Here is a 24,305-nt window from a genome sequence, read left to right on the forward strand (position 1 = left end):
GTCAAATTTCTGTCAAAATGCAGGACTGCGTGATTACAGATTAAAAAGCTTGGTGAATCATTGACATGAAGTTTCAGAAGTAACGCAGTCTTGCTTTGGAGCCCTATCCAGCAGTATCCGAGGCCTAGGCACAATGGCTTTATGGGGTGGGGGGTAGGGCTGCAGGTGAGCTGCAGGGCTTAGAAACACACACACACAGTCCTTCATGGAAGTCGAGGTTAGGGGGTTACTAAACCTCCTCTGAAAGCAGCTTGCCTGGAGGCTAGAGCATGATTTATTACAGAAACGACCTTAGAGACGACTGCCTGCCCCTTCCTGAGGGAGGAGGAAGGTGGAGAGAGAACGTGTATGTATCAGGGGCAGTTTCTTCCCTGTTTCTTGGGGTTAGAGCAAGACCTGCCTCTGATGTTCTTCCTTCTCATCTCCCTATTTCTTCCCTTTTTCGTGCCCTCATTTCTTCCCACAGATCCTCAAAGGGTCCCTGCATTATCTTCCCCAACTCAGGACTGACCCTGAGGCTCCCAATCACCTGCCTTCCTCCAAGCACAACTCCTGTCTCCCAGCTAACCTCGGAAGGAGCAACACATCAACACACCATTGCTAAGCGTCCCTTTCAACTCTTCTAAGTTTTTGGATTTTTAAAAGAGAAAACATGTTATCTTCCCCCACCCTTACTCCCCAAAGGAACTTCAGTGGAAAAAAGAGAGAGAGAGAAAAAAAAGGGCTGTGTGTGCATGTGTGTGTAATTCTTGGCTAGGAAAACTGGGCAGGCAAGCAACATCCCTGTAGCTAAACTTCCTTTCCAGAGAAACGTTTCTCTCTTCGTTTCTTTACCCAAATTCTTCAAAATCCCCCAATGGCTCAAGTATTATTTAAGCGCAGTTGCCCTGGCCAGAAATACTGGGGACAGGCAACAGATGTCAGCAGGCATTAAGCTGGAGGCTCCCTTAAGAAAAGCTAAGCACTGGCACCTACCTGGAAATTCCTGCCTGGAAATTCCTACCCGGACATTCTTGGAAATGTTCATGCCACTCCGCGATTTTCACCTGTCTTACTCTTCTATGGCTGGTTTGAAAAGGAGAAAAAGTCCACGGGTTGTTTCTAAATCTTTGCCCCTCATGAATTATTTTGCATTAATGTATATTGTAAACGGCAAAGAAGTTAATTATTTCGTTTCAGATGAAATACAATGATCCAGTGAGCAAACAACCCACCCTCTCTCGTCTCTCTGCTAACAAGCCACCCAATTTTACTTTCCTGCCTCCACCCATCTGCTCCACCCTATGGAGAGTTGCCAAGGCAAGTCCAACTTGTCCAAACAGGACATGGCTTCAGATAAGATTCTGCCCACACCCTGTACTGCGGAAAGACCAAGTGAAGCAATTGATTTTGCATGTCAATAAGGACAGGTGCAAAGGTAACAACCAAGCAAAAGCCTGACTGAGTTTCCAAACTGAGGCCTAGCAAAGCATGGCTGGGGGTGGGGACACCCACACCCATGCTACCCTTGGGAGTTCAAGGCCATCTGGCTAGTGGCATTCCACACCCTTCTTAGAGAAACTGCAGCAAATTCGAATCATTTTCCTACTAGGGTTACATGCCTGTTTATGCTCTCTGACAATTTTGTGTTTTAGTTTTAAGGGCAAGCAACCCAAGATAAATTGAAAAATACCCGTAATGTCTAATCCTGCTGTGTACATATCTCACAAGGCCTCGCCTAAGCCCTCAGAGTTCTCTTCTGTGAAGTGTTATATAATCAAATCCAGAAGGGCTGCGTGAGGCCACGCTGCCTCTCATCTGCCTCTGCCCAGTGCCCTCCCTATCACTGGAGACCCACCCAACTCCACCCTAAGGAGCCTCCACCCATGGGGCCCCACCCTGCAGGGAGTGGGAGGCTGGGAGGGAGCAGTTGGCTCTGGGCAGCAGCCAGTTCCTGGAAATTCCGGCCTGAACAGGGATGGTTAGAACCTTAAAAATAACCAGAAGGAACTGTGGGGCTGTGATCATTCCCTCCGCTCCTGAGGATTCTCCACTGAAGTTCCTCCCGGGGAGCCACTGAAACTTTGAATACAAAACCATGAGTGAAGCCTGCCCTCTCCCTTTAAAAATAAGCAGAAAAGAAAAGCATTTTGAACCACTGCTATCAACGTGGCCCAAACCAACCCTACTCCTCCTTGTTCCTGCCTCTAAGGCTGCCCCCTCCCCGCCTCCCATTGGCCTTATTTTCTGGTCCTTCACCATGGAAACCTAGAGGCCATCTCTGAAGCCTTCCTCACCTCCTTTGCTCTCCCCTCCTGCCTTGGGGGCCAGGCCCTCAGCACCTCCCACCTGCGTTGCTGCAGCTTTTCCGCCACTGGTCTCCCTCAGCCTCTCCAGTCCAGCCCTCGCCCCTTGCCACTCGCCTTTTTCACAGATCTCTTCTCATCCCGTCCTTCCCCAGCTCACAAACTTCCCTCCCGCGCTCTCCCCGGGTCTGACAGTGGGCTCAGGCACCCATGCTTGGCACCCCGTTCCCCACCAGCTGCCCCCTGCTCCAACAAGTGCCCTTCATGCCGGCTGCCCTGCCCACCCCCAGGCCTTTGTTCAGTTTTGGCCCCGATGCTGGGCAACCGGCGTGGAATGCCCCCTCCCCTTCCGGCTTATCTAAATCCTCCTAATTCTTCAAAGACCAGCTCAAGGCCCTCCCCACTCTGCAGCCAGCTGATTGCTCCCTGGGGGATCCAAGGCCGCCTCTTCTTACCTAGATAGGCTAGGCCTTTTAGCTTTCCCAGTGGTGCGTCCCACAACGCTGCCAGCAGTACTGGGAAGGACAGACAGGCAGGCCTCAGCCTTCCTGAGAGGGCTCCCTCCCCACTCCCCACAGGAGACTGGGCTTGTTCCCTGAATGAAGTTTTTATGTCAAGCCTAAGGAGCTAACATAAGAGCACTTAGCTCATAGTAGGAGTTCCACAATCATCTCCCTTTCCCTCTGAATGCACTTGAAACCTCCCTTAAACAAGTAATAGAGGTGAAGGGCCGAACTCTAAGGGAGACCTAGTAAACCAAACTTCCTAAGAAAAAGTTATTGCCCCTAACCTTAGCCTGGCCCATCATGTGTACTCCAGAGACCTTACCAGTACCATCTTCAAAGAATTCATTATCCACTCAGTGAGGTCTTCTAAACAAGTCTAGTGTCGAAGTCTCTACTGTATTTTAAAATATTGTAAAATAGAAAAAAGAAAGCGAGAAAGGGAGGAGAGGAGGCAGGTGGGAGGGAACTGCAGGGGGAAGGAGTGTGTGCAAACATAGGTTTTTGAAAAGGGATCAAGGAAGGCAAGGGGCTAAATGATGTCACAGGTTTCCTGCCAATCACTACCACCTTCATGCTTGGTAATCACCAGGTGCTGTTTAATGTCAATGAGGTGGTTACTATCTTCCCATTTTACTGAAAAGAACACTGAAACAGAGAGGTCAAGTAACCTGCCTAACATCACACAGCTGCCAACTTGTAGAGCCAGGACTTGAACCCAAGGTAGTCTGACTTAAGACTGGTGGCCTTGGCACACCACTCTTCCACCTCCCCAGGCAGAGGACAACATTACACCACTAACAGTAAGTATGGGATAGTGATTTCTGTGAACAGGTTGGTCCCCAGAGAAGAAAGAATGTGGGGACAGTCTTTTCACATTAGTGAGTTTCCACCCCTTCCAACTGGCTCCTGCTGCCCAGCCTGTCTCAGTATGCACACTTGGATGCAAGATCAAAAGACACATTCTGAAGGCCCCAAATTAGGCGATTATTCTTCCTAGCCAGTGCACCTGCATTGTCGATATAACTGCTGAGAAAAATTGGCAGCTTGACCCAAGTAAATACGGAAATCCTCATAATAACTGTACAAAGGTAGAAGGGTCAGGTCCTCATCCCATTTTAGAAATGAGGAAATGGAGGAACAGAGGTGAAATGACTCGCCCAATTTCACAGAGCTGGTTGGAGCTGCAGCCAGGAACAGAAGTGTGTCCGCCTGCAGACCCGGGCACTTTCTGTTCTGCTTCAGAGCCTGTGCTGTGGGACCGGCTTTTAGGTAAAATCGCCTAATGCTGGGGTCACTCCCCAGTAGGGAGGGTGTGGGTGTGCACAGCCACACTGGCCCATGGGAAGCAGTGCCAGGGGGAGGTTCCAGCAGGCAATTAAGATTTCAAAATGCCTTTTCAGGTTAGATCACTGCAGATCTACTCCATCCTATGGCATAACTCAGAGTAATGATTGCACATAATTTGAGATTAGCTCTAATAAGTAGGTACTCAATAAATACTTGCGAGATGAATAAATGAATGGATGTCAAACTACACTTCTCACATGCTAGGATAAACTAAGGGCAACGGCCCTGGAATGATGGTACACCAGGTGTCCTACATGGAAACTCTGTCCAGCGGCTGGTGAAGCCAGCCTGAAACGTCATCTTCTAAAATGCAAAGTCAACGTGAAAACTTTGGGAGCCTGGGAGAGAAAAACTCCCTGGTTTGGAAACTCAGTGGAACAGGAACTTGATCTTACAAATGAAAGAGGCTTTGGAGTGTGAAGCTTTGGAAGGTACCAGGGGTGCAAAGTACAGGAACAGATAAAGGAGTAGATTTCAGTGATTACACTTAAACAACAGTGGTAGCAGAAAGAACAGCATATAGGCCAAAGGAGAAAAAAGCCCACACTTGATTCGCAGGGCGCTCTCCAGAGTAGAATCCACTGACCTCAATATCCATTTCATCTCTTATGTCCAGATTTGGCCAAACTCCACTGATTTGGGTTGAGACTAGCTCTGGGCCATCCCTGGCAGGATCCACAAGCCTTCCAGAGACTGGCAACCATCTTGAGGATGTCCCAGACTAAGCAGGGCAATTCTGGGTCCTCCTGCAAAGGGCCTGCCTCAGGGAGCGCCCCCTTACAGGAAACAGGGTAAGTAAGAGCCAGACCCAGGGGTTACATGAAATGCATGGGCTAGAGGGCCACTTAACTCGCTCTCTTCTGTCTCCAGCCCTTCTAAATAATTAGATGGAGAAATGATAATGAATTCAGCCTGCTGACACAATAGAGTGACTTTCAAAACCTCCAGGAATCTGTTTTGCTAAAGAAAGAACTTTACTACAACCCCTCTGACCAACGGATACAAAATGCACAGATCATTTTTTTTTTTCTCTTACTGTTCCATTGAATATGGTCACATTACAGAATTAGGACAGGGCCAGTTAAGAGGACACCTTTTCTTTTTTTTTTTTTTTTTTTTTTTTGAGAGAGTCTCGCTTTTGTTGCTCAGGCTGTAGTGCAGAGGCACAATCTCGGCTCACTGCAACCTCCGCCTCCTGGGTTCAAGTGATTCTCCTGCCTCAGCCAGCCTCCCGAGTAGCTGGGATTACAGGCGGCCGCCACCACACCCGGCTAATTTTTGTACTTTTAGTAAAGATGGGGTTTCGCTATGTTGGCCAGGCTGGTCTCAAACTCCTGACCTCAGGTGATCCGCCTGCCTCGGCCTCCCAAAGTGCTGAGATTATAGGCATGAGCCACTGCGCTGGGCTGAGGACACTGTTTTTTTGCTTTGGAAGAAATGAATCCCAGTTCTGGTTCAGAAACTGTCAACAGCATTGTGCCTCTTCTACGACTACTAAATTTCAAGGAAGGAGAGCTGAGTTGGGGGGAAAAGCAGGGCTATCCCCGCCTTCAGACAATGCTGTCCCTTATCAGGGCAGACTGCTGTCTGGTTTCCTGTCTCCAGCTTGGGCATGACTGCTTAAGATGAGAAACATGGTCTAAGAAAGGAACAGCGTGGCCTTGACAATGAGAATGCTAGCGACCATCATAACCCTCTTCCAACTCACTCCCAAGAGGAATTCTGACTAGAGTATCACATACTAGCAAACCAGATATCAACTGTTTTAAGATTCTAGAGATTCGTTTTTTTAAAAAGCTAGGACCAATGATAAAGGAAGCATTTCAGAAAGAATGCAAGTTCCAGAATAATGTAATTCCTAGTAACTTAAAGAATGAAGTTGCGTATATTTATTTTTCTTAAACACAACTGGGTGTGAAAGCAGAGAACAAGAAATACTGCCTAAGAAATCTGTCGTTTTATAGCAAAAAATGTTGATTTGAAAATATTAAGAAGGCAAGTATCTCAAGGGGGGATGCAGACACAATGAAACTAAATTAGGAATCATGATTGATATGGTTAACAAATAAAACTCTTATTCCCATTTTTTTGGTAATTATAGCAACTATAAGATAGTATAATTTTCCCCAACTATTCAGCTTAGCATTTAGAAGCTTGCAGAATTTTTTTCTGATAGAATATATTAGACCCTAATTATCTCTATTAACCACTTCATCTCCCTGCAAAAGGGAGAGGAAAGAATTTGGGGAAAGCCAAATACTCTTTACCAAACCTAGTTAGATTGTTAACAACTTTGGAACCAAAACAAACAAACAAAAACTTGCTTCAATTTGAGTTACTTATGAATTTTAAGCTTAAAAGCCTCTTGTTCTACAGGTCAGCTTAGTATTTCCAGTTGCTTTTCCCAAAGGAGAAAGAACTTATTGGGACTTCCAAAACTCCCAGCTTTTTTCATAGAAGTATCAGTAGCCAACTATTTGATACTAACAACTCTCTTAATATCCTATTTTATACTTTCCATTTATACATAAAGAATGTGGTGAAATGTGACATTTAAAACTAAAGCCCCATTATCATCCATTTGGGGGAGCAGAGGGCCTGATTTGCTGCTTCAGCAACTCTTGAAATTAATTCCACGGAGATGCTGTAGATGATTCCTTTCCATTAAAAAAAAAAAAAAAAATCCCCAAGTTTACAAAAGCACTTTTCAAAACTTTTTTCAACCAAATATTTCCTTAAATCTTAGTTTCTCAAGAACCAACAGAAAACTAATATTAAGGTAGGTCTTAAATAGTTATCCCAGAAATTCATTGACCCACAACTGACAGAGTATTTAAAAAATAATGAAAAATGTTATTGTAAAACAAAAAATAAGAGTATTCTTCTTCTGTTTTCAAAATAGATTAAAATTTTCCATACGATCTATCATCAAATGAATTTGCTATTGCCAGTTCTCCTTTTCTTTGAGCTTTTTAATTCTTAAAAACGGGTTGGAAATGATATGTAGAATATTATACAGTGAAATCTTTGTCCTTAAAATATTATCCTGATATTTAAATCTTTGTCCTTAAAAAGAAATAATCCTGGGATTTTCTCAATGTCTTATGCTTTGCTTCAGTGATTTTTCTAAAGATTTTTCCTTCCAAACATAAGCAAGACTTTCAACTAAGGCTAGGCTGCCAACACTGCTTAAATTCTCCTCCATCCACGGAAGCCACCTGGAGCAGCCTGGGTTAAAACGTGAACAAGGGTGGGCCACATCTTTCAGATAATGCCAGGTCTTCTAAACTGTAAGGTGTTAATCCGGATCTGAAATTGACAGCTTCAGGGCAAAATGCCTATCTTAAAACTTAACACCCTAACCACCTCCACACAAGAATTACAAATAAAAACAAAACTCCTTTAGGTTTCTTTGCCAAGATGGACCCAAATTTCCCCAAATCACAATCTGGCAATAAAAAATGTAAAAAGGTAAAAGCATTTATGCACCCAGACAAATGCAGTGGAGCAAAGGGTGTACGTAAAAAGGTTAACTGACTTCTCATTATGACATAACACAGGCGTCTTAAGCAATATCAAGTGTGTAGAGACATGATAACTCCATGGGTGGGGATACAGAGTTTAGGGGCAGGGACCTCAGCCTGGTCTGGGCTACTGATCTACCAGAAAACAGCCTGAAACAGGAAAGAGCACACATATGCCACTTGGAATGTATGACGCAAACCCCAGCCTTGAAACAAAGAACAGGAAACAGCTCTGCTGGCTGTGCTGGAGAGAAAGCACAGAGAAACATTTAGCCGGCCCTCCCTGACCCTATATTCATGAGCAGCTGGAGTTTTTTAAGACAACAACAGGGGGGTGGAGGTGTTTGTTCTATGGGTGTGAATAATAACACCAGCTTTATACAGGGGACCTGCCCTATTTACAAATAAGAGCTGCCACATACAGTAAACATCATAAGTGAAATGTGATTTTATCATATTCAAGCAGCAGAGACCTTCCTAACGAACACTAGCCTCCCTCCTGATTTCTTTTGTCCCTTTCTGCCCCATTCCAATGGCTACTCCCTAGCTCTGATCAAATTCCGAGTTAGGGTAATGATTATGGTTCAGCCTCAGTGCATCAAGAGGAAAAAAGAGCACTGCTGTTAGGAATTCAGATTACAACTGGGGTACCCCACAGAACCAAAACTGGAGCAATTGTAAGCCTCCTTTAGTCACAGAACTAAATTCCAAGACAGACTATGGGATGTCTAGAATAACCCAAAATTTTCACTGTCTTTTTCAAATGCAGTTATACACATTTTTTGCACAGAACTGCTCATCTGTTCAACATATACACACATTTATAGAAATTCACCTTTTAAGAATGTGATTCTGTTCCTGACATTTAGTCTAAAAATTACTATAAAATCTGTACACCAGAGTACTAATTTCTAGAAGAAATTCTAAAATGTCTACTTTCCCTTTGGGTTATTTTTAAGATGGTAAAATCCATTCACAGTTCCTTTCCCATTATTTCTCTTTACTTTGTTAGCCAGGACTGTTTAACTCAAGCTTACATTATCAAAGATTTAAGAATGTGGTGTGTGCAGACGTAAGTACAGGTAAGGAGGAAAAAAAAAAAAAAAAAAAGAAAAAAAAAAAAAAAGGAAAAAAAAAAAAAAAGCATCACAGTGCCCATAGCAACAAGAAGATTGGGTTTTAATTTAGAAACTTTGCAGTGAATAAAATAATAGCTTTCTGCAAAACTCTGTTGTTTTGTACCTGACAAGGTTTTGTGGTCTAAGCAGCTACTTTTCTTTGTTATTCCCATGTTGAGATTTTTATACTTGCATTCTCTTTCATGCAAGCTAAATGTTCTTTACAATGTATCATCATTGAACTTACCGATAGCATATTAGGTTTTTTTCTTCTAATAAATAGTTCTGCAGCAAAGCCCACTGACTGCAGAAATGAAGAAATCAGTTTCTCTAGGGAGTTTAATTTAATCAAACATCTAATTTCAGGTTTCTATTAACAGCCTAAGGTCAACTAACATACCTCTTTTCAAACCAGAAGAAATCACTCATGGACACTTCCCTTAAACACTAACTCCAAAAAATTGAGATAGTAATGCTAGCAGATTGTTTTTTCCCCTAAAAGCAAGTCTTCTTCCCTAGGGTGAGGCAAATCATCCAGATGAATTTCTCTTATAAAAATGCTCCTCAAATTCATACAGAAAAGGATAGCACAAAACTGCTGTGTGGAAAAACCTATAATGAACAACTGGCCTATTCCCCAATTGATTTTGCTGGCATGTTTCAGGTACTTGTCAGAATACCTCTTCATACTTTTCCCCATATACCAGACTCTTGTGAGAATATAATCAATATATTTAAAATGTCTTGGGTGATATTAATGGAAACATAAATTCTGAGTAAGAAATTCAGTGGTTAAGTGTAAAATGTTTATTTTAGTGAAATACAAGAAGGTGAGCAATTTCCAATTTCCGTTTAACTCGACTTATTAAAAATAAGTCTCATTCACATTCTTCTAGTATTGCTGTATATTGCTATAACATTTAAACCAGAAAAGTACTCCTCCTTGTCAGTAGCTATCTGCCCCCAAAAATGAGTATGACAATTCCAAGTCTTATCTGCCATCTCTAAGAAAGCCACTTCGAAATGTTAGGTAGGTCCCATGGGTCCTGATCCAGGGATCTGTCCCTGGATCCCCATCAGGCTCGGCTGCAGGCAGTTGCCTAAGGCGTCCTCCGCCTTCAGCCACGCTGCAATCCTTGCTCCAGGCACTGCGGCAGGTTCTCTCCATGCCCCCAGGAAGACACTCCAAACCCGGCCAGCTCATTTCTCCTGCCCCGGAGGATCCAGACGCCCTGGCAGCTCCTGGGCTCCAGAACCAAGAATGGGATGCTGCCTCCAATCCCAATTGCCCCAAGTTTCTTTCCAGAGGGCCCGGAGGCTGCTCCAAGTTTGCTCTGCCGGGCAAGCGGCCGCGCGTCGTGTCCTGGGAGGGGGGCGGTGGGGGGCGCGGGCGGAGGGCGGGGAGGGGAAGGACGCGGGAGCCGGCGATGTGGTGGTGGGGGGGGGCACCGTGAGGGGGAGGAGCAGGAGCGCGCGGCCTCGGCGCTACCTTTCTCCAAACAACGTTGCCACACGCGGAGAGCACGGATATTTCTGGGGCTTTGGAGGGAATCGTGAGCGGGCGGGAGGAGGCCGGGGACCACACAGGTGAGCCCCCGCCCGCGCCCTGCCTGGGACGGCGGCGGGCGCTGCGGTCCCGCTCCCCACCACCCGGGGTCCGCACGGTGCCTCGCCTCAACCCCTCACTTTCCACCGCGAACCCGTGACCCCCTCCTCGTTGCTCGCTCTCCGCCCCCACCCCGGCTAAGTGGAGCCGCCGCACTTTCCCAAGCCCGCAGGCGCCCCCCACACACACCAGCGCTGCACCTCGGACCCATTCCCCGCGGCCCCCTCCAGGGGAAAAAATGAAACCAGACTGGCCGAGGAGCGGGGCGGCAGGGGCCGGGGTGCGGAGCAGAGGTGAGGGAGACGGGACTTACTTTGCGAGGCGCGGTGCGGGGCGCCGCCGACGAGAAATAAAGGCCCCGATCGGAGCCCCCCGAGCGCAGCAATGTCAGGGCTCCAGTCCGCGCGGGGCTGGCGGCCGCGGCCGCAGGGGACTGGGACGGGCGCGCGTGCGGCGGGCGCTCTCGCTGCGCTCCGGCTGGGGCCCTGGCTCCGCGCGGCTCCGCTCCTGGCTCCCCTCTGGCTCCTGGCACCAACTCCGGGCAGTCACATGACGCCGGCGCCGCTCGCTCTGCGAGCCTCCCGGGGCTGGCGGGGTAAGTAGAGGCTGGGACCCGGGGTGGGAGGGTCAGGGAGGGGAGAGGGAGCCGCCGCGGCCGCCCGGGCTGGGCGGGTCCCCACCCACTTGGGTGGAGGCAGCCGCCGGAGGGGTCGGCCGAGTCACTCGCGCAAACACGCACCCCGCCCTGCGCCCTTCCCCCGCCACCCCCGCCTCCCGCGCCGCCTCCGCCCCGCCCCGCCCAGTCACCCGGGGACGGCCTGACAGACACTCATTATTCCCCGGAGCCGGGCGCCGCCCCGCCGGCCCAACCTGTCCCGCGAGGCGCGGCGCGGCCGTGGGGCTGGGCGTGCGCGGCGCGGCCTCCGCCCCCTGCCCGGCCCCGTGCCCCCGCCCGTGTCCCCGCCCGCGTCCCCTCCCCGCGCCCTCCGCTCCGGAGCCCGCGCCCCGCCCGCCCGGCCCCGCCGCCGCGCCGCGCCGCGCCGCCGCCCGAGCCCGGGGGGAAGGAAGGGCGGCGCTGCCCGCTCCGGGCGTCACACGGCTGCGGCCCGCTGCGCCGCTTCCAAAACACACAGCCGGGCTCGCGGGCGAGCCGAGGCGGGGGGCGCGGGTGGCCAGGGCCATCGATCAGCCGGCTCCAGCGGGAAGGGCGGCCCCGGGCGCGGCGGGAAGGGCTGGGCCCCGCGGCCGGCGCGGCGCGGCCCCTCCTCGGCTGAGCGCACTCAGCTCACTGCAGGAGAAAAGCCGAGCCGAGGCGGCCGCGGTGCAGGAGCGGGTGGGCCCGGCGGGTTCGGAAGGGGAAGAGCGGCCGCTGGGGAGCGCCGAGCCTCCCTGGCCCCGAGTCGCCGGGGTCAGGGGACACCCTGTGGGCGCGCTCTTTCTTTGTGCCCCGGGGCGACGGGTCCCCCTGGCTGGCGGCCCAGGCGGCGCCCCCCGCCTCTTGGGACTTTTCTTTGAAGGCCCGGAGACCCCCAGGGCAAACCTCCCACGGGCCAGGCCTGCAGCTATAGCTAAAAAGCGGCATTTGCGCAGCCGGGCTTGCCTGGAAACTTGGCAAACTTTGGTCGGATCCTCCCCTGCAGAACGAGGGCCTGGCCTGGCGACCCCCTCATTTCAGGTTGCTTCTAGGGACCGAGCGCCCTAAGCTCAGTGGGCTTCAGGGCTCTGCGAGCGAACGGGGTGGCACAAACGCGCGTTCGGTGCAAGCCAGGCCCCTTCGAGGACTTTGTGTAGATTGGTACCGAAGTTTAATGCCTTTTGGGTTTCTTTTTAAACAGTATTAATGTAATAATGAATGTAATAAAAAGAACAAAGGACAAATTGGTTCGATTGTTTAAGGTCCTGTGTAATGTTTAAAACCGCCCCTGCTTCGGTGTATGGCTTTTATTGCTTCAAGATGTTTTAAAGGCCCTTTAAGTTGACCCATCTCGCTTTGATGCTTCATCCAGACATCGTACTGCTTAAAACAGAGTGATAAAGTATATTCCGAGCCGCTTCACGTAGCTACACAGTGTTGTAAAATTAGTACCCAGTAACCTCAAGTAGTGAAATCGCATATTGTAAGTAACGCAAGTCCGGGAAAGGCCACGTGGAGGATACCCAGAACTGACACTGGCTCTTGGGACGTCGTGCTGTCCCGTAAGCTTCATCTTTAAAATGTAAAGGGTGTGAGTTTTTTTTTTTTTCTTCATAATGAATAAAAGACATTCCAGAAAAAAAAAAAGTTGGATTCGTGTCAATTACTAATTGCCGTTTATTGATCACTGACATCATTAAATGTCTGATTGGCTGCCTTAAGGTTTGCATTAGCGGAACACTGTGTTAGGAATGCCTGGTGGAACTGGCTCGTAGTAGGTGCTCAAAAAAGTATGGATTTTTCTCCAGGGACACAGTGACGAAAACTCGAAGCACATAAACCATGTTTTTTACATTGTTCATGTGGCTGTGGACGCAAAGGGGAAGAGCGAAATAGGCCTGTTAGAGAAAAGTGTGGCCCAAGATAAGAAGGGAGTGGTTTTGATATGAAAGGGGCAGGCGGCAAAGGAGAAGAAACGCCATTTTAAAAACTTAATTAGTGAACACAGTGTGTTCGGTGCCCTGTGGGAAGCTGCTCAAATGCAACTTGTCAGAAATGAATCTATCTAGTGCTGGGTAGCTCAGTGAAGGACACCATCATTCTTCAAAGTGCCCAACAGGGTGGGGCGCAGTCCCTCACTCCTGTAATTCCAGCACTTTGCGAGGCCGAGTTGGGTGGACCACTTGAGGCCAGCCTGGCCAAGTTGGCGAAACATCGTCTCTACAGAAATTACAAAAATTAGCCAGGCATGGCGGCGCACGACTGTAATCCTAGCTGTGTAGGAAGGCTGAGGCAGGGTAATTGCTTGAATTCAGGAGATGGAGGTTGTAGTGAGCTGAGATCGTGTCACTAAACAGAGTGAGACTGTCAAAAAAAAAAAAAAAAAAAAAAAAAAAAAAAAAAAAGCCCCTAAGCCCTTCTTCTCGCTAGCAGGGCATAGCCCATGATTCACTGAGTCCTGGACCTTCTTGGTCACTACCCACTCTCTGGCCACTATGCTGGCCCAGCCTGTTGCCACTGTGTCTTGTTGGTCATCCTGTTTGTAGTATGGCTGCAGCGTGAAAAAGGCGTTGGAGCACGGGAGTGAGTGCCCTTTCCAAAATGCAAGCCTAATCATGTCAGTCCTTTCAATGGCTTCCCATAGGATGAAGTCCTAAGCTTTCCACCCCTGCTGGCCTGGCCTCTGCCTGTCATTACAGACACTTCTCCCTCTTCTCCCTTCCTACTGTTTTCCAGCAATGCTGAACTTCTTTCCGTTCCTTTCTTCCAACTCGGTCTTCCCACCTCTGGCCCTTTGCACATGCTCATTTTTCTAGGTAGAAAAGCCTTGTCTTCTCCCCCAACCTGACCTCTACTCCCATTTCCCTAAATTCTATCCATCGTTTCAGTGTTGGCTTAAATGACATTTTCTCCAAATATGTATTCTCTCACCGCACCTTTGGACAACTTGAGGTGCTCTGGTAACATCTAGTGGGGCATGACGGGAGGTGTTTGGGTCATCGGAGTGGATCCTCGTATTTCCACTCTTGTAACACTTTTCATTCTTGTAATTGGCTATTTAATGATCTCTCTGTGACACTAGACTGGAAACTCCATGAGGGCAGGGACCTTGTCTTTTCAGCAAAAATGTATTCCCAGGGCCCAGATGTTCAATGAATTGTCAAAGGAAAAATGTGGTTTATGAGTTGAGAGGAAGGAGGAGTCGTTCTGAGCTGAAGAGGTGAGCAGAGGCTAGAGGGAGGCAAGTGGCCATGAACTATACCTCCATCAGTCCAGGGGCTTCGAAATGGTGAAGAGGAGGGAAGAGGGAGTTACTCCCACTGAGGGCTTTTAAGCAACGGAGAGAGAGAGTAAAAGTGATGCCTGGGTCTTTTTAAAATTCCTAACGCTAGCACGGTGCCTGGAACACGGTCAGGTGTTCAGTAAATCCTGCATGACAATCTCAAGTGTGATCTTTGTGGTAGCTGCTTTGCCCTTTTTCCTTGCTGATGGCAGGCCAGTCTGGTTTAGGTGTGGAAAGCCTATCTTCAGTGGAGGATACCGATGCTAGGTCCCAGCAGAGGAACCCTGGTTGTTCCCAGCCAATCCCAGTCTCTTTTGCCAGTGACTGGTTGGAGGGTAGGTGTGCAACCTAGTTCTAGCAAGTGGGACATGAAGGGAAGTGTGCTAGGGGTTTGTGGGAAAGCTGTTTCTTCCTGATACAAGGAAATCCCCAGACCTGCTTTGGAAGTTGTTAGGTGAGGATGTGATGCTTGAAGCTGTGGTAGCCATCTTGTATTCGTGAGAGAAAGCCAACGTTTCGATTTCCATGTGGATGGTTCTTTTTTTTCAACCATTCAGTTTTCAGCTCAAATGTTACCTCCTCAGGAATGACTTCCTTGACCACACAATTTAAAACATACCCCCCTTCCTCTTTGCTGTGGTTCGGATGTTTGTCCTTTCCAAATCCCATGTCAAAATTTGATCCTCAGCGTTGGAGGTGGGGCCTGATGGGAGGTGTTCCGGTCATGGGAGTGGATCCTCCATGGATAGATGAACACTGTCCCTGAGGATGGGGAATAAATGAGCACTTCCTATGTTAGTTTTCAAGAAAGCTGATTCTTACAAAGAGCCTGGGCCAAGCGTGATGGCTCACACCTGTAATCCCAGCACTTTGGGAGGCCAAGGTGGGCAGATCACCTGAGGTCAGGAGTTCAAGACCAGCCTGGCCAACATGGTGAAACCCCGTCTCTACTACAAATACAAAAACAGATACTAGCCAGGCATGGCGACGGGCGCCTGTAATCCCAGCTACTCGGGAGGCTGAGGCAGAAGAATCGCTTGAACCTGGGAGGTGGAGGTTGCAGTGAGCTGAGACCGTGCCATTGCATTTCCGCCTGGGCAACAAGGGCAAAACTCTGTCTCAAAAAAAAAAAAAAAAAGAGCCTGGCACTTCCTTCCTGGCTCTCTTCTTGCCCTGTGATCTCTGCACACACTGGCTCCCCTTCACCTTCTGTCATGCATGGAAGGAGTGTGAGGCCTTCACTGGATGCCCAGTCTTCCAACCAGCAGAACTGTGAGCCAAATAAATGTTTTTTCTTTATAAGTTACCCAGCCTCAGGTGTTTCCTTTACAGCAACACGAAAAGGACTAATATGCCCATTCATTGTTTAGTCATTGTCCTATTTTCTTTTATTTTTTTTTGTATATCACTAACTAAAAATACCCCTTTCTTTTTTTGTTTATTTGCTACCTTTTTTTTCTATTTGGATGTGAGCTCTGTGAGAGCAGGGACATTGTTTTATTCACTTTTTCTCAAGCTTCTAAAACAGTATCTGACAAACAGAAGGTGTTCCATAAGTATTTGTTGATTAATGTATGACAGCTAAGCTACCCCAGGACAATAACACCATGTTGAAATGGATTCAGGGGCTAGTGGACACAAGCCACTGCAAACCTCCACTTTCTCTTTTGTGACTTACATCACAATATATTCCATCTCAGGCAGTCTCTTCCTGCTACACAGATACATTTTCTTGAGATTCCTTATTTCTTCTCCAATCTACTTTAGAGCTTTTCTATTCCTTCCCAGGGAATTTCTCCTCCTCATTTGAGGACAGACAGAGCTACCAAGGCAGAAAAGTGTCATGTGCTTGTGAATTTACGGGTAGCACAGATACATTTACCTTAAATGAAAACAATGTTATATGATTTGAAGTAAAATTAGAAATGCTAGGCTAAGGATTATCCATCTCTAAAACATTACAAAAGGTCTGTAGATTCTCTGCATCATCTCTACAAGTTTCCACCTATGTTATCTATCCATCCATCCAATTTAGAATTGCCAAGAAATATTGAGGTTGAGTTAGGTGACCATGAGTTCTAGTGAAGATCAGACTGGATGTATGATCCACCCCCACCCCCAGAAGCTCTTAGCATTTCTAGTACAGGTGGACAGTTGTCTTGGATTATGTTTGGCAGGACAGTGCCATGACAGTGGCATAGTTGAAATGTTAGTTCTTGGGATCTAAGTCAGAGAGGTAAAACAGAATAAGGCTGTAGAGAAATAGCCAAGGGATTGGTGAACTGGACATTCCAAATAGATTGAAGATTCCAAATAGATGTCTTGGGAATAATGGAGTGAGTGACCTGGAAGGTTAGGAGGTGAGTTGTCAGAGAATAGGGACTACCTGTAAGTTTAGTATTTAGAGGTGAAGCAGTCCTAGGGGATGGTGTGATCCAGGGAGTGCCTGTGGAAGTGGGAGAACTAGAAGGGAGTGGAGAAGATCCCTGAGGATGAAGAGATGAGGGAAAAGAGGGACTGGGGTGTTAAACATGGTTCCATGTGGATCCTGAAATTACTCAGAGCTATGGCCAGAGTAAGACTTAGGCCCTCAAGTCGTGTCTTAATTCCAAAAAAAAAAAAGCCTCTGAGAAACGTGGATGATAGCCACCAGGAGAGAATAGTTAGAAGATATCCTCCTTTTTCTATAGTTAAATCTGCTTTCCTTGAATCATGATTATTCAAAAATAATCACTTGGCTGGGTGTGGTGGCTCATGCGTGTAATCCCAGCACTTTGAGAGGCTGAGGCAGACAGATCATCTGAGGTCAGGAGTTTGAGACCAGCCTGGTCAACATGGTGAAACTGTGTCTCTACTGAAAATACAAGCATTAGCCGGGCGCAGTGGCATGCACCTGTAATCCCAGCTACTCTGGAGGCTGAGGCAGAAAAATTGCTTGAACCTGGAAGGTGGAGGTTGCAGTGAGCCGAGATGGCATCACTGCACTCTAGCCTGGACAACAGAGCGAGACTCCATCTCCAAAAAAAAAAAAAAAAAAAAAAAAAATCAAGTGTGTTTCATTGTTTATTGATTATTTTGCAAGTAAAATATGTCAGTAGTTTTATTTCCTACTTTTTATTGAAAATATATTATCTCTGCTTTATTGAGAGTTTCAGTCAACTTTTGGAGACCTGTCAGAGACCTTAAAACATTATTTATACTATGACTTCAAAGGGAAATGATTTATAATTTCCAAATCAATGTCCTACATGTACAAAGAGACTGCAACTTCTTGCTGAGTTGGAGACTACCTAGATTTTTCCTGTGCTGGTAGTCAGACTAAGTAAAGAATGGGAGACCTACAAAATAAGAAAAACGACCTCCCTTGTTTTGGAATGAGGCTGTTTTTCAACTATTTTGGAGTAAGGTGAACTCTTTATGTTTCTCGCCCTCTCCTCTATGTTACGGAATAATTATTGGCATTTAAATCTTGAATTTAATCTACTTCAGTTAGTATTGCTTGAACATTTACCATAAGTCTTGGGTGGGGCTGATAATGCAAGAAATATGTATGACATAATCCCTGCATTCAAGGAATTAAAGAGAATATATGTATTATTCTGCTTAATTATTATACAATGCAGAAATAATAATATAATGAATAAAATTTATTTTATTTTATTTTATTTTCGAGACAGAGTCTCATTCTGTTACCCAGGCTGGAGTGCAGTGGCGCAATCTTGACTCACTGCAACAACCTCTGCCTCCTGGGTTCCAGCAGTTCTCCTGCCTCAGCCTGCCAAGTAGCTGGGATTACAGGGGTGCACCACCCTCAGCTAATTTCTGTATTTTTAGAAGAGACGGGGTTTCACCATGTTGGCCAGGCTGGTCTTGAACTCCTGACCTCAAGTGATGCTCCTGTCTTGGCCTCCCAAAGTGCTGGAATTACAGGTGTGAGCCACTGTGCCTGGCCAAGAATATAATGAATAAAATTTAGAAAAGGACAATGATACGAGAGCTAAATGGATAAAAAGGTAAATGTATTTTTCCAAAATATGAGTAGTAATGTGTGGTTTGGTTTTTGTCTTCAAGAAGCTTACAGTCTTGCAAAAGAAATCACATCTGGTCAGGAAATCCTCAAAATCTTCATGGAGGAGGTGATATCTGTGTTAGAACTTCATGGCTGCAGAAGGGGCTAGGAATCACATTTTAGGGTCTGGAAAGGGCATGGAGGCAAAGGGTCCAACAGGAAACTGGGTCACTTAGGAGTGGAATGAGATAAGGCAGGAGAGGTCAGCCAAGACCATGTTGTGGAGAAAATTGGAATCTGACATCGGGCAACCACAGGTTTTTAAGCAGGTGAGCGGCATTAGATAGCATATAAAAATGACATGAAGTTTAATGTTAATATAAAGCTCCAACAGTGCAGAGCAGAAGGCAGCAAGAAAGGGTGCATACATCTATTCATGTATATATACATATATCATCTCTCTCTCTCCCACCCTGTACACACATGCACATGTACATGTGCACGTGTGAGCATTTTTCTACCTTAGTGACTTAGCCAGTAAAGAGGCAGTGTGTGTACACTGTGCTCTAGGGAAGTGGTCTTGCCACCTTTTCTTTTCTGCTCATTCCAAGTGCATTGCATGCCCACACTTCCAAAACCCTGAAGTTTGAAGCATTTCCCTTCGTGTAAAAGCTCAGTTGCACAGGCTCCCCTGGTGCTTGGCTGGGAAGAGGACTTCAGCCTTTTATTCCTTGGTCTCCCAACGCGGCAAGCCATTCTGCATTCACAAATGCTTTGGAAGTTTTGCTGATCTGTCCTAGAAAAAACTAAACACATGGTTCTCCCACATGAACAGTGGAGAGTTCTTCATCACCCTGGCAATTAAAAAAATTTGCTAATACACAAAAACATGAAAATGAAAATAATGGTCATATCCAAGTGATAGGAGTAGGGGGAATATTTTTTCTTTGCCTTTCAATATTCTGTGTTTTTTTCTTTAATGAGCATGTATTCCTGTTGTAATAAGAAACAAGTGTGTTTTTAAAAATAGCTAAAATGCCGGGCATGGTGGCTCACGCCTGTAATCCCAGCATTTTGGGAGGCCGAGGTGGTGGATCGCTTGAGATCAGGAGTTCGAGACCAGCCTAGCTAACATGGTGAAACCCTGTCTCTACTAAAAATACAAAAATCAGCCTGGTGTGGTGGTGCGTGTCTGTAATCCCAGCTACTCCGGAGGCTGAGGGAGGAGAATTGCTTGAACCTGGGAGGCGACTTTGCAGTGAGCCGAGATTTTGCCACTGCACTGCAGCCTGGGTGACAGAGTGACTCTGTCTTAAAAAAAAAAAAAAAAAAAAAAAAAAAAAAAAAAAAAAAAAAAGCTAAGAAAGAAATGGGCAGTGGGCAAGTTGTGTATAATTAAGTGTCGGATCTGAAGCACAGTTTTGCAAGTTGGCCCTTTGGAAGCACCTCAGAGCCAGAGGTGCAGTCCTTTGCTTGGGATTTTGAAGGGGGCTGAGTCTAGGGCAGCAGGAGGTGGTGAAAAGGGAGGCTGTAGAAATAGAGGGCAGTGAGAGAAGGTGAACATCTTTTATTGAGTGTTTGGCTTTCTTTTTTTTTTTTTTTTTTTGAGATGGAGTCTAGCTCTGTCGCCCAGGCTGGAGTACAGTGGCACGATCTCGGCTCACTGCAACCTCCGCCTCCGGGCTTCAAGTGATTCTTCTGCCTCAGCCTCCGGAATAGCTGGGATTACGGGCATGTCCCACTACACCTGGCGAGTTTTTGTATTTTTGATAGAGACAGGGTTTCACTGTTAGCCAGACTGGTCTCAAACTCCTGACCTCGTGATCCACTCGCCTTGGCCTCCCAAAGTGCTGGGATTACAGGCATGAGCCACTGCACCTGGCCGACTCTGTGGCTTTTTAAAGGCTGCTTGGTTAGTTGGACCTGTGCTGGTTCTTGGAACTGGAAATTTTTCAAAATAACACGTACAGAATTTGCTTGACAAACCTTTCCAAATAGGAAAAGCTAAAAACAAACACCAAAAACAAAACAAAACAACAAAAAAACAAAACAAAAAATAGAAAAGCTGGCAAACTAGAATGAGTAGAGCTGAAGTTCCTATTTCTGAACAGATAGGAATATATTAATACTTCGATCAAGGTCCATTCATCCTCTCTGGGGGTCTTTTGCCAGGATCTGTTGATTTGACGGGAAACAGAGGTGTCAGCAGTTGTGGATGTGAGCATGTGAGAGATGACCTGCAGCCCCCAAACACCATTAACGTGTCTGGTGCGTTGTCCCAGCAGGAGGGGCTTCTAGCTGCTCCGCTGTTTCTTTCTGAGCTGCATCTGCTTGTCTGTTATTGTTCATAAGGTTTTCTGGGTAACTATAAGCAACGGCCTTGTTAGTTCCTCTTGAGATTGCCCACTACTCCCCACCCTTATTTCTCACCTCCCAGCATCCTGTTTGTCTCCCTGACTCTGTTCCCCGCCCTGTCCCCACCCTTACAGAGCTACTAGCCCTTTTAGCCATGTTTTCTTCCCTTAGCTCATTAATTTTAACCTTTTATTAAGTGTTCTCACATCAAACAAGGCATGTCATCTATCCAATTTTTTATTCATTAATTTGTGCTTTCTTCTATCATGCATATCTTTAAAATATGTCTAGATGTATATTGTAGTCTGTTTTCCCTTCCTCCTGTTGTCTTGAAGATACTGTATTTCCAGAAAATTCTAAAAGAATGGAAGAGGATAAAAGAAAGTATGGACAACTTTGAATGATGTAAAAGACTTTTTTTTTTGGTGCGCTTTGCCTATTTAAAGTTACTTGCTTATGAGAGGAACAAGAAATCTACAATATATAGTGTGTTCACGCTCACATCGATATGATGTTTAGTTTATTAGATTTTCCAGAATATTTTAGCCAGTCAATAATTTTTTGTTTGTTTGTTTGTTTTTTGAGGCAGAGTCTCGCTGTGTCACCCAGGCTGGAGTGTAGTGGTGAGATGTCGTCTCACTGCAACCTCCACCTCCCGGGTTCAACAGATCCTCCTGCTTCAGCCTCCCTAGTAGCTGGGACTATAGGCGTGTGCCATCACGCCTGGCTAATTTTTTGTATTTTTAATAGAGATGGGGTTTCACCATGTTAGCCAGGATGGTCTTGATCTACTGACCTTGTGATCTGCCTGCCTCGGCCTCCCAAAGTGCTGGGATTACAGGCGTGAGCCACCACGCACAGCCCAGCCAGTCAATAATTTTATATGAAGTGTCTGGACTTACATTTAAATTTTTCTCATTGGTGTTGCAAATGGGTCTATTAACTATGAAGCGTTATAGAGTCTAGCACTTAAGTTTTGCAGGTTTATGAGAAATATTTACCATTTTAAAAAATATCATCATAAAAGAAGTCATCAGTGCTTTAGCACAACTAAATATATAATTCTGCCTAGTAGTAATGGTATTTTCACAATAGAGAAAATTCACTCTCTAAAAAAGAGAAACATTTAGTTTTTAAAAAAAGGAGGGAAATGCTTTCAAAATTTGAGTACAACTTTTGTTACACAGTAATGTATCTAATCAGTTTCTTTTTCTGCACTAAAGATAAGGGAAATGGATTCAAAAGAAGCAGAAATTGATGATGGCATTCTAAACTCATATCAGTATCTTGTTTCTTTAGCTATTTCATCAATATCTGAAAAATAAGATTTCCCCTGAGATTCACACAATGTGTCTCCTTTTGCATGTTTGTTTATTTTCTTATGTGGCAAACTGTTTCAAATGCAATTAATTTTCTTTCATTTGGTACTGTGAAGATGAGGGCATCTTAAAGGAGTTCCCAAGATTCAGGAGGAAACAGGAGAAGTCTTGAGGAGCGTTTATTACCACGTCCCAGGAGAGATACTCTTGGTAGGTTATCAGCTTACTTTCTCGAACTGTGTATCTCAAGATATTCCCAGTTGTGATGCATTTGAAAGTACCTGTCTAAATTCTAGTCCTCAGGACTTTTCAATTTTCATTAGGTGGTAGTTATCAAATGAGTAGTGTAGTTTGGATCATGACAGAATTAGTCACATTTATTAATGTATTTCCCTTAGCTTTCTTCTGCACCTGCAGAAGTACCCTTAGATCCAAACAAGCAAACAAACAAACAACGCCCCTGCCCCCCGGCCCCATCCAAAAAAAAAACCCAGTTAATTTAATCTAGACCATTTGGTACAGATGACTGACAAAGATGCATTGTATAATTCAGACACACAATTGCTGTGTCTGAGATTTTGGCTCATTGCAACCTCCACCTCCCAGGTTCAAGCAATTCTCCTGCCTCAGCCTCCCGAGTAACTGGGATTATAGGTGTCCACCACCACACCTGGCTAATTTTTGTATTTTTAGTAGAGACGGGGTTTCACCATGTTAGCCAGTCTGGTCTCGAACCCCTCACCCCGTAATCCACCTGCCTCGGCCTCTTAAAATGTTGGGATTACAGGCGTGAGCCACTGTGCCCTGCCAACACTGTTGAGTACGTTATTATTTCAGTTCCAGAAAACAGCCTTAATTTCTGTCTCTCTCCCCCTCTCTTTTTCTCTCTTTCTTTCATATGGAGTCTTGCTCTGTCGCCCAGGCTGGAGTACAGTGGTGTGATCCAGGCTCACTGCAACTTCTGCCTCCCGAGTTCAAGCTATTCTCCTGCCTAAGCCTCCCAAGTAGCTGGGATTATAAGCTTACGCCACCATGCCCAGCTGATTTTTGTATTTTTAGTAGAGATGGGAATTTTACCATGTTAGCCAGGCTGGTCTTGGACTCGTGACCTCAAGTGATCTGCCCACCTCAGCCTCCCAAAGTGCTGGGATTACAGGCTAAGCCACCACGCCTGGCCCAGATAACAGTCTTTCTGTTCCATCATCTTTAGAAATTAGGAAAGGAAGGCAAAAATTTTTAGCCTATTTTAAAGAAAACCTTTCCTGTGTCATTGTTTTAAACAGATATGTGTATCATTCACCTTTTCAAATCTGAAAAACAAATTCTCCAAAAAAAATTTTTAAATTGTTTTTATACTCTAGAATTATTACCACCACTACCACCCTGTACAATTTACATTTCTAGTTAGCAGCTGGGTGCAGTGGCTCACGCCTGTAATCCCAGCACTTCGGGAGGCTGAGGCAGGTGGATCACTGGAGGCCAGGAGTTGGAGACCAGCCTGGCCAACATGGCAAAATCCTGTCTCTACTACAAATACAAAAATTAGCTGGGTGCAGTGGCACACACCTGTGATCCCAGCACTTTGGGAGGCAGTGGGGGGGCGGATCACTTAAGGTCAGCAGTTCGAGACTACTCTGGCCAACATGGTGAAACCCTGTCTCTAGTAAAAATACAAAAATTAGCCGGGTACAGTGATGCATGCCTGTATTCCCAGCTACTCAGGAGGCTGAGGCAGGAGAATCGCTGTTGCAGTGAGCTGAGATCATGCCACTGCACTCCAGCGTAGGTGACAGAGCAAGACTCTGTCTCAAAAACAAAAACCAAAACCCAAATACATTTCTAGTTTGCTTGAACTCTTATAGTTGTTTATAAGCTACTTAGAGCAAGGGCTTTGTCTTTTTTATAGTTTCTGTTACAATTTTTATACTTAACAGACAGTTCTATATTATTCTAACAACCAATTTCCTTGGCCATATAAATAACTTTTCTCATTTTTTTTTTTTTTGAGACAGAGTCTCAATCTGTCACCCAGGCCAGAGTGCAGTGGTGCTATCTTGGCTCACTATAACCTCTGCTGCTCGGGTTCAAGCGATTCTCCTGCCTCAGCCTCCTGAGTAGCTGGGATTACAGGTGCCTGCCATTGCATCTGGCTAATTTTTGTATTTTTAGTAGAGACGGGGTTTCACCATGTTGGCCAGGCTGATCTCGAACTCCTGACCTCGTGATCCACCCACCTTGGCCTCCCAAAGTGCTGGCATTATAGGCTTGAGCCACCATGCCTGGCCATATAAATGACTTTTAAAATTTGAATTTATTTCT

At 46.1% G+C, this 24,305-nt stretch overlaps 2 protein-coding genes across 3 annotated transcripts in view; one reads left to right on the forward strand and one right to left on the reverse strand.

Annotated features, from left to right (window-relative positions):
* The window catches only part of KLF3 (KLF transcription factor 3), a 37,304-nt gene extending 26,422 nt beyond the window's left edge, over nucleotides 1–10,882 (reverse strand). The window contains exon 1 of one of the 2 annotated variants that reach the window (XM_050792497.1): nucleotides 10,700–10,882. The gene's annotated coding sequence lies outside the window, so the exon portion shown is untranslated. Of the gene's footprint in view, nucleotides 1–975; nucleotides 2,514–10,699 lie in introns of those variants that run through there. The other variant, XM_050792498.1, reaches the window with a different exon arrangement.
* The window catches only part of LOC126955675 (putative uncharacterized protein FLJ13197), a 62,211-nt gene continuing 48,105 nt past the window's right edge, over nucleotides 10,200–24,305 (forward strand). Inside the window, 2 exon segments of the mRNA XM_050792502.1 lie at nucleotides 10,200–10,748; nucleotides 10,751–10,981. Of these exon segments, the coding sequence (XP_050648459.1) occupies nucleotides 10,625–10,748; nucleotides 10,751–10,981 (355 nt within the window). The 5' untranslated portion in view covers nucleotides 10,200–10,624.

The sequence above is a fragment of the Macaca thibetana genome, chromosome 5, assembly GCF_024542745.1.
Source record: "Macaca thibetana thibetana isolate TM-01 chromosome 5, ASM2454274v1, whole genome shotgun sequence".
Taxonomy (NCBI): domain Eukaryota; kingdom Metazoa; phylum Chordata; class Mammalia; order Primates; family Cercopithecidae; genus Macaca; species Macaca thibetana.